The 10,183-nt window shown below is 60.9% G+C and overlaps 1 protein-coding gene across 2 annotated transcripts in view; it reads right to left on the bottom strand.

The window, feature by feature from the left end:
- Window positions 1-10,183, bottom strand: part of FOXP4 (forkhead box P4) — a 36,109-nt gene that overhangs the window by 6,531 nt on the left and 19,395 nt on the right. The window contains exons 5-12 of one of the 2 annotated variants that reach the window (XM_033519920.1): window positions 6,656-6,803; window positions 5,879-6,083; window positions 5,521-5,625; window positions 3,097-3,184; window positions 1,380-1,469; window positions 635-836; window positions 469-545; window positions 231-332 (exon numbers count right to left, since the gene is read on the bottom strand). In XM_033519920.1, the coding sequence (XP_033375811.1) occupies window positions 231-332; window positions 469-545; window positions 635-836; window positions 1,380-1,469; window positions 3,097-3,184; window positions 5,521-5,625; window positions 5,879-6,083; window positions 6,656-6,803 (1,017 nt within the window). The remainder of the gene's footprint in view (window positions 1-230; window positions 333-468; window positions 546-634; window positions 837-1,379; window positions 1,470-3,096; window positions 3,185-5,520; window positions 5,626-5,878; window positions 6,084-6,655; window positions 6,804-10,183) is intronic. The other variant, XM_015650965.3, reaches the window with a different exon arrangement.

The following is a 10,183-nucleotide window of genomic DNA, read 5'->3' as shown; positions in this document are numbered from 1 at the left end:
GGGAGAGGTGAGCCCAAGGCGGGCTGGGGTGAGCCCAAGGCGGGCTGGGGTGAGCCCAAGGCGGGCTGGGGTGAGCCCAAGGCGGGATGAGGTGAGCCCAGGGTGGGATGGGGTGAGCCCAGGGTGGGTTGGGGTGAGCCCAGGGTGGGTTGGGGTGAGCCCAGGGTGGGTTGGGGTGAGCCCAGCATGGGTTGGGGAGAGCCCAGGGTGCCAGGCAGGGCTGCTCTCACCTTCCAGGTGGCCGTGTTCCTCCGGAAGTAGGCGAACATCCGCGTGAACCAGTTATAGATTTCATTCAACGTTAGCTGCCTGTCGGGGGTCTCCAGGATGGCCTGGGCAGCCAGAGGGGACAAGGCTGTCACTCGCAGGGTTGGACACCCGTCCCGAGGGGCAGAGATGGGGTTCAGCAGGTGAGGGGAGGCTCAGGGAAGGCTTTGGGGTGCAGAGCTGGCTCAGGGAGCCTCTCACCTGCCGGATGAGCGAGGCGTACGTGAAGGGCGGCCGGACGTCGGCGTTTTTGTAAAACTCGTGATTCTGTGCAAGCTCTGCAGGGGGACAACAAACAGGGGGAGGCTGGAGTGAAGGGACCCACTCTGCCCCTCAGCAGGGCGCTGAGCCCCACCCCAGAGCTCACCTGAAGAGATTGGGGTGCAGAACTTCTCCGAGTTCCTCCTGCGGATGGGCCCCACGTTGTGTAAAGTGGAAGAGCTGATGACGGAGGGGCCCTGCCGCAGGGGGGTGATGGGCGCTGTGGCCGAGGTGGGGGGATGAGGTAAACCATCGGGAAACGTGTCGGAAGTGCTCTTGGAGAGGGTGGCACTGGAGACCAGGTTCAGCTGCACGGACAGGCAGGGAGGGATGGGGTTGGGAAGGCTGGGAAAGCCCCAGGAACAGCGGTGGCTCCAAAGCAGGCGGGGAGGGGGTGGGAGGGGAGCACTTGCTGGGCTTGGAAAGAATGGGAGGCAGCCAGGGGGTAGGGATGCAACTGTGGGATGGGGATGGACCCATTGGATAGGGATGGACCCATGGCATGGGAATTAATCCATGGGATGGGGATGAATCCATGGGATGGGGATGGACCCATGGCATGGGGATGGACCCACGGGATGGGGATGGACCCACGGGATGGGGATGGACCCACGGGATGGGGATTAATCCATGGGATGGGGATGAACCCCTGGGCTGCACCCACTCCCTGTCAGAGCTGCTGGAGCAGCTGCATTTCCCTCCTGCTCGTGGCAAAAGAGCCCAGGCAGTGCCAGAAGGTGGCCAGGAGGGCACATCCATCCCAAGGAGCCCACCCAGGTGACCGTGCACAGGGCAAGGAGGGGACAGCAGCCATCAGGGAGGGGACATAGAGGGCAGGAAGAGGGACTCACGCTTACAGGCTGGCTGAAAGGCTTTGGCTCTGAAGGTCTCATGTGAAGATGGGCCATCATTGCTTGGAGACGCTCGCTCTCCTTGGCCAGCTGGGGGAGGCAGGAAGCAGGAGGGGGATGGTCATATAGTGCCAAAGTCACCACGGAGGTGCTCCCAGCCTGGAGGAGCTGCCACGAGCCCCCAGAGCTGGTCTGGACAGGCAGCAACCCCCAGGGTGTCCCTGCAGGTGCCACCTCCTGCCCCAGCGGGGCTGTGACCCTGTGGGGGCTGCTGCTCCTACCATGGGGGGCACAGGGGCCGCTCCAGCTCCCTGTGTGCACTCAGGAGGAAAATCCACAGATTCCCAGAGCCCCCAGGCTGCCACCCACCAGCAGGGCCACCCACCACAGCCCTGGGTGCTCTGGTCCCTGTGGCCAGAGCCTGCTGTCCCTGTCCCCTTTGCCCTCCTGCTGCTCCCCAGCAGCTCCCTGTCCGTCCGTCCGTCCATCCCCCCGTGTTCCCACATCGCTGTAATTGCTCCCCGCCGCTGTTTACTCCCCGCAGTGAGCACAAGGCTGAAATATTCACTCTGGCACCAGGAGAGATTTTGAGCCCGGCGGAGCCGATGGGATCTGACACCCCGCTCCCTTCCCGTCACCTTCCCTTTCCACCGGGACCCCTCAAGCTCGGGGGGTCCCCGCGCTCCAGCCAAGCCCCCTGGCAGAGCTAGGCGAGGAAGGGGTTAAAAGCAGGAGTTTGCCGCAAGTTTGGAGCAGCTCGGCTGCTTTCGTGCTGCCGGTGCTCATTAGAGCTGACAGCTCTCCCCTCGTGATGCAGCCGGCACAGCGGGAGCTCCGCGCTCCAAACTTTCTAATTGGTGGCTCCGTGGCAGGTTCCTCTCTGCACACACAGCTCTGCTCTCGCCCTTCAGCTTTTTTATTATTTTATTTATTTTTTCCCTCCTCCCCTTTTCCTTTCCCTCCCCTCTTTAAGCCCCACTAATTGCTTTCAACCTCTGGCTTTGGCGAGCAGGGTGGATGGCAGGGATGGCCTGGGAGGACGCAACTTCCATACCCACCCGGGTTTGGCTGTGTCCCCTCATCCCACAGCCCCTGTAAATCTCCTAATTTTGGGTAGGGGGTCCCAAGGGTGCTGCAGATCTCGTCCTGCTGTGCCCTGGGCCGGTGTCCCCTGTGGTGTCACACCGAGCTCCTGGCAGCCCCAGGTGCTGTCACACCATGGGGGTGACCCCCTGCTCCATCCCATTTTCCAACCCCCCCTCATTTCTTCCCCCTTTTTCCCCCCCTCCCTTCTCCATTAACCAAATTATGCAGAGCACGCTGGGGGCTCAGAGAGGCTGGGAAAAGCACTATTTAAAGAGCTGCCTTGCCAAAAATAGCACCTCAAACTTGGGCTCCAAAGACCACGTTCAGCCACCAAAATAAGTGGCCTGGTTTCCAAGCAGCCCCGTGGCTCCCAGGGAGGTGGCACAGCCCATGTGGGGACAAACCCTCCTGGCAGCACCTGCCTTCCACATCTGTGGCATCTCCTTTTAGCCATGGGGACACTTTGGGACGAGAGGAGAACTGGTCTGAGGGCTTGATTTGCACCTGGATGCAGGATTCCTGTTTGGGAAGGGAGTCCCCAACCCTGTCACCCTCTCCTGCATCCAAAACCACAGGGTGACAAAGAGGTGGCTTTTTGTCCCCATGTTGGGGGCTGGGGTGAAACACCCACCTGTATCTCCAGCTGCTGTACCACTTGCATCTGGACTCGACACTGGGCCGTGCTTCGGTCATCAAGTGCATGTTCTGTGTTGAGGTGTCTGGGGAGGAGAACACGGAGGCTTGGTTAGGCCTGGACGTGCCCAAAACTCAGCCCCTCTGTTGGTGCCACACCTGGGATCAGCCCTGACCTGCAAACTGCTCAGCTATGCTCCCAAAGCGGGGTGAGCATGGGGGAAACTGAGGCATGGAGGTGACTGAGCACACCAGGCTGTGGCACCACCCCAAACCCAGGCTGGAGGACACTCAGCCCTACCCGAGGAAGCCCAGGAGTGTTTAGGAGCAGCCTCTGGCAGAGGGAAAGCCCATGGATTTTCCTGGAGCAGGCTGCTGGCAGGAGGTGCCAGGAGGACCTGAGGAGCAGGTTCCCAGGACAAAGGCAGCGTCATGGGAGGCTGCATTACACGCTCCAAGGAAAGCCCTGAGGGCAGAAGGTGGCATTTCCGGGCTGTTCTCCATGCTGCCACTTTCCTGCCTCGTGTTCACAAGGTGCTTTGTTTAGGAAGCACCAGGACCTTTAGTCCTCGATGCCCTCCCTCCTCCTCGGGGAGGAAAAGGGCTCCCGGGGACAGGAGCCAGGGACATCCAGCCCCAAACCCAGCAAAGCAGCAGCCTGGACACAGAGCCAGCCCCAAGGCCACACCATGTCCTTGCTGGGGTGGGCACAAACCCAGGGGATCCTCACTGGACGAGAGGGATGGTTTGGAGGGGGACTTTGGGCAGATGCCACCCTCAGAACAATCCCAAAAGGGTCCCAGGAGCTCTGTGCCAGATGCTCCCCAGACTGAGGCTGAGACATCCCAGGAGAAGGCGCCTCAGGAGCCCTGTCCAGGCTGGCTCTGGATGCAGAGGATGGCAGGAGTCTCGCCCGGCTGCCTGTGAGAGCCTTCCAGCCCCAGCGTGCACAGACAAGCCAGGGAAGCAAGCCCTGCAGCCAAACCCATCCGTGAGCAAAGCCCCCAGAGCCTCAGCCCTGCTCCTTCCCCTGCACGGCACAGCCAGGGCACAGCTGCTTCTCCAGGGGAAAAAAAAGCCATCGGAGCCAAGTGGGAACGGAGCCATTTCCCACTGACCTCACCCTGATCAGCCACGGCTCCGAGGCCACGCTGCCCCTCGCAGCCCAGCACAGACCACCCGAGCTGCTCCATCAGGGGGTGCTCGGAGCAGCTCCGAGCTGCTGCCCACACTCAAGGCAGGGTCCAGGCTCCAGCTGGGCTTGGCCTTTGGGAGCTACGAGTTTTCTGTCTGTCTGTCTGTCCCACACCCCAACACATGCCCAGGTGTCTTGGTTTAGAAGACACCAGGTTGGCAGGGAAGGGACAGAAACCCTTCCCCAGTGCTGTTGGGAGGCTGCCCTTGTGCCCAGGGGGACGGGAAGGTGGGACACAGGGACCCTGGCTGGCACAGCACGGCTCTGCCAGCCCCGTGACCCTTCCCTGCCAACTCCAGCTCCCATCCTGGAGCTTGCTCATCTGCCCCGTGCCACCCAAACATGCCCTGCCAGGCAGGAGGAGACGCCTTATCTGGCTTCACCCCATGACTCAGAGGCAGCGGAAGGAGGACACAAGAGTCTGAGTCATCCTCTCATGCCCGGGCTGCCTTCGCACCTCCTCATCCTCCTGGGCAAGGCTTCTGCTCAGCTCCTTCCCTGAGAAAGAGTGGCACAGTCCAAGGGATGTTCCCACCGGAGCCAGCCCAGAGGACCGAGGATGAGTCTGGCAAACCCCAAAACCCGCTGGCCACGGAGCGCGGTGCTCGCCGAGCAGACAGCCGGGGAGGCGGGGGAAGGAGCCCGCCAGCCCGTCAGCTCCTTCTGATGTCTTTGCTAAAAATCCTGGCTACAAAGAGATCTAATTGCAAATGAACTAATTAAGTAAACCTCTGACGAAGCGTGAAAACAATTTGTTTGACCCTGACGCTAGCAGAGGGCTCTCCGACAGCAGAGTTAATCAGTCAGCGCCGGAGCCCACAAGCGGTGTCAGCGGTGCCATCTGCCATCTGCTGCCTCCCCCCGCGCCCCCCAGCAGGGCTGCCAGCCCCCCTCGCCTGCTGCCGGCGCCTGCCCGGGCTCTGGCCTCCTCCAGATCATTCATTCATCCAGGGTTTGGCTTGGAAGTGCTCATAAAGCTCATCCCATTCTACCTTTGCCATGGGCAGGGTCACCTTCCACTGCAAGCCAGCCCTGCCTCGGACACTTCCAAGGATGGGACAACACCAGCAGCAAGCCCTGCTGTGTTTTCTCCTTCTCCATGTGGTCACCCAGCTCTGGGAACACACCTTGGGATGTCTGAACCAATTCCCAGGATCTTCCCCTCCGCCAGCTCCGTTCTGACCCAGGCTGAGTCAGAAAAACCTTCCTCAAAAAGGTGACACTTACTTGACAAACTGCCCCAAGTCCTCACAGAGGGTTTCGCAGCCAGGCCACTTGCACTCTCCGTGGCCGTAGAGCGGGTGGGAGCCGGGGGTCTCTTCATGGGAAGAGCTGCACAAGAGGGAAAGGAGCCTTCAGATGGTGCAACTGAGATTCTCCAGCATTCCCAGGCATGGGGACAGCCCTGGGACACCCATGGTGATGGCTCCCTGTCCTCTGTGGGTGCAGCAAAACAGTGCCAGGCTTCTTTCATGGGGTGGGCAGAAACCCCCCACCCCTCCCAGCCCTGCGGGGGATGGATCCCAGCCCCTTCCACCTCTCCAGGAATAAAAACACAAAGTGCCAGGGCCCGACCCGGCTCTACCTGTCCCTTCTCGGCGTGTGCATGGTGCTCTGTCCATTGGGCAGAGGGTGATGGGAAATGGGAGGTGAGACCTTGGCGGCCGAAAACGAGGTAGAGTTGGAGGTGTTGGTGGTGAGGTCAAGACCTTCCTGCTTAATGCTGTCCTCGACGGGCTGGGCGGCTGTGACCTCCTTCCAGAGCTGCTGGAGGTCTGAGGGGCAAACAGCTGTGGCAGAGAGTGACCAAGGTCAGCAGGGACACGAGGCAGCACCCAGGGCTTCCTCCCTGCTCCCTGACTCCCCAGATCTCACCCAGCACTGGGAGAGCATCACCTGGAGCTGGGCACAGCAAGGGGAGGCTGCACAACCCCATTGGGAAATCCAAACCAAGGCACCTGCAGCACCCACAGAGCTGCTCCCAGAAGGGAGGAGAGCCTGTTTTCCCAAATCCTGGCACCCCTGTGACAAAAGGTGCCCCAAATCCTGGCACCCCTGTGACAAAGAGGTGCCCCAAATCCTGGCACCCCTGTGACAAAGAGGTGCCTCAAATCCTGGCACCCCTGTGACAAAGAGGTGCCCCAAATCCTGGCACCCCTGTGACAAAGAGGTGCCCCAAATCCTGGCACCCCTCTGCCACAGGAACCCTGAGCCCAACCCTGCACGGCTCCGACCGCTGACACCATCACCCCCCAAACTTTGGGGCCATCACAAAACCCAACACCACAGCCCCTGCCCAGCCCCCCTCACCCAGAGCTGGGCAAGCTCCAGCCCAGGAGCCCCCCCAGGCTGGGGTCCTTACCTTGGGGCAGGGTCTGCAGGGGCACCGTGCCCTGCCCCGGGGGGAGGCTCACCAGGCCCTGGCGCTGCAGGTTTAACAGGTGCTGCTGCTGGAGCTGCTGCATCTGCAGGAGCTGCTGCTGGAAGGCCAGCTGCTTGTTCCCCAACGGCTGCCGAGACAAAAGGAGGGACAAATCCAAGCCTTATTCCCGGCCTGGCAGGGCAGGCGGGGGCTGGAGGCCGCGGCGAGGGGCGCTGGCAGCGAGGGGTGGCAGCGGTGGGGACACCGAGCTCGGCCGTGCCTCCATCCTGCTGCGGGGCCTGCTCAGCTCCCGGCTCAGCCGGACGGAGGCTTTGATCTATCGGAAGAGGAGGGGAAGGAAAGGGAAAAGGGGAAGGGAAAAATAAAGCGCTGGAAAGAAAGGGAGAGAGAGGAGCAGTGCCGGGAGGGACTCGCAAAGCCCGGCTGGGGGGGGGTCCCTACAGGGGAGGCTCAGCTCATGGGTTGGTGTAAAAAAAAGGGGGGGGGGTCCCAGCAGGCAACAGGCACAGAACCCTCCTGTAAGGCAGAAATTTATCCCTGTTTGTAAAAAATTAGAGTTATGAGCCTTTTCTTGGTGAGGGGCTGAAAGTGGTGCAGGGGAGGGGGTGCCCAGTGCCAGCAGCAGTGTCCCCACCCTGGCCACAGGCACCCCCAAGTAGGTGCCTCTCCCCCCACCCCCCCAAAGCTGGCCGGGCTCTGACCGGCATCGCTGGCCCTAAACTAGTTAGGCAGGATGGGTCCCTGGGGAGGCGCCGAGAAATCCATGAGAATTAAGTGAAGGGGAGAGAATTCAATTAGGGCTGGGGACAGGCAGCTGCTAATCCGAGCCGGCAGGGAGAGGGGAGCTGCCCTGGGGCTGCCCGGCCTCATTAGTGGGGCAGGCGGCTCCGTGACCCCGTGAACCCCCCCAAACCCCCCTGTTTGGACAGACGGTGCCGGCGGGGAGCGAGGAGCCGGGCTGGGGGCACATCCCCCCTCTCGCTGCACTCTGCAGCCCCCCAAAGGATTATTTCCATGTTTGTGCTCTCACTGAGGAGCACAAGAGCTCGGCAGTCAGGATGTCCTGTTTTGTGAGCATAGTGGGGATTCAGACCCCCCAGGCACTGGGAATTCCGAGGAACTGGTGATCCCTGAGGCTGCATCAACAGGGAACAGCAGACAGATTCTCTGTGGCAATCCCAGCCCATGACTGAGTTCTTTAGGGCAATCCCAGCCCATGACTGAGTTCTTTAGGGCAATCCCAGCCCATGACTGAGTTCTTTAGGGCAATCCCAGCCCATGACTGAGTTCTTTGGGGCAATCCCAGCCCAAAACTGAGTCTGGGGCAATCCCAGCCCAAGACTGAGTTCTTTGGGGCAATCCCAGCCCATGACTGAGTTCTTTGGGGCAATCCCAGCCCATGACTGAGTCTGGGGCAATCCCAGCCCATGACTGAGTTCTTTGGGGCAATCCCAGCCCAAGACTGAGTTCTTTAGGGCAATCCCAGCCCAAGACTGAGTTCTTTGGGGCAATCCCAGCCCATGACTGGGTTTGGGGGTAGCACCCAGGGTCTCACTGGATGCAGGTGCACCCCTGTGGATGCTGTTGATGCTCAGCCTTGGCTTTGTTTATCAGAGGGTGAGGATGGGCTCCAAACCCCTCTCTGCAGCATCAGGCACAACCACGTGTCCTGACTAGGGTACAGATGGAGTTTAATTCCAGTTTCTCAGCCTCAGAGAGACATGTGGACTCTCCCTGTCCTCTCCACCCCTTGGGCACAGCGGAATTGCCTCCCCAGAGTCAGATCTGGATCCTCCCTGGCTCTGTCTCAGTCCTGTACCTCTGAGGCTTAAAGATCAAGGCACAAATCAAAGCAATTCCTGCTCAATGAAGAGAAATCCCTGACTCCTGAGCCACTCCTGAGGGCTCCAGGCCATGGGATCAGCAGGATGGAGGGAAAAGGGCAGGACCAGACTGCAGCCCGAGGGCTTTAACAGCAGCTTCTCTGTCCCCCAGGCAAGGGGAAGCTCTTCCACCGTGTGGGATGGACACACTGGCCTCGCCTTGGTTAGAAACAGCAGCTGGGGTGGGAAGGGATGGGATGGGACAGGATGGGATTCTCCTCCTCTTCCCGGCTCCACCACCGCCCTCCCTGAGGGCCTCGGGGCAAGCCCGAGCTCTGCTCCAACACAGCCCCATCCACGTCACTTCCAGGCTGTGGTGCTGGGAGTGGATGAGGTCAGGAGGATCCCTGGGCACTCTGCCTGCATCCCACAGGCCAGCCCGGCTCTCCTGACCCGGCCTGGTCGGATTCAGACCCCCGGAGCCCCCTGGGCAGCCCTGACCCACACGTGATTCTCCGGGGATGTTGTTGAACCTGGCGATGTGAAGGTTGAACCTGCAGTTTCACATGCCTCAAATCCCCTGTCCCCCCAGCTTCCACAGACCAGGAACAGGAGGAGCAGCCCCAGGAAACTCAAATCCAAGCCAAACCAAGCTCTGGTCCTATGGGGAGCCAACTTGCCTTGTCTATGGAGCAACTGTGGCACCACACACCTCTAAAGCCCTGAGTGATGGGTGGATGCAGAGCCATCCACCAGCCCACGGGCTCCAAGCCAAGCTTTCCCTGGACAAACCAGCCTGGGGAGAGCCTGGATGACAGCCCCAGCTTTCCCAAAAATCTCACACCCCTTTGATCCTCATGACCCCCATTCCGGTTGGAAAAGCCACTCCAGGAGGAGCTGACTCTGTGTTGGGGCTGAATCCTTGGGCTTGGCTCCCCCAGCTCATTCCCAGCCCATTCCCAGCACGGGGCTGGGGGTCTGCAGCATCACCGTGCATTAGATGCAGCTGAGTGGGTGCAGCTACCGGGGCAAGAGGCGCCGTCACTTTGATTTATGAGCACATCAGGAGGAGTTTGCGCCGTGACACGCGGGACTGACAGCAGCACTTCATTAAGCTGACACCGGGGTTAGGCGCCAGCAGCCCCCCCTCCCCACCCTGCCTGCCTCAGGAGAGGGACAACCCCTGCCCTCAGCAGCTCTGGGGACACACAGAGACCTTCCCAAGGGATTTTGGGGTCTCTGCACCCCGTTGTTGCTTGGAGGAACCAAGCATCCTGGGAAGAGCAGGATGGGAGACACGAGGGTGAGGGGCTGCACCACAGCTCCTTGTTTCCCCCACATCCAGGACGCTGCTGGAGGCTGGGGGGTGGCCTTCACACCCCAGCACAGGAAAATGCTCCAGGATGGGCTGGAGTGTGCCACAGCTCATCCTGGTGGGATGCATGGATTCATGCATCAGCTGCCTTGCTCTGCCCCTTCCTCATACCCCAGTGTGGTGCAGCACCCACGGACACAGAGCATCCTTAGGGACAGGACGCTGCTGACAGGCTCTTCCCACACATTTCCATCCTCTTATCTGTCCTCCCCTTCTCTGGGGTACCCCCAGCTGTGCTGCTCCTGTGGAGATCAGAGCTGCTCCTCCAGGAGATGCTGCCCCTGCCCCAGGGAGATCAGAGCTGCTCCT

The sequence above is a fragment of the Parus major genome, chromosome 26 (assembly GCF_001522545.3).
Source record: "Parus major isolate Abel chromosome 26, Parus_major1.1, whole genome shotgun sequence".
Lineage (NCBI taxonomy): Eukaryota > Metazoa > Chordata > Aves > Passeriformes > Paridae > Parus > Parus major.
This window is presented reverse-complemented; position numbering and strand designations above follow the sequence as displayed.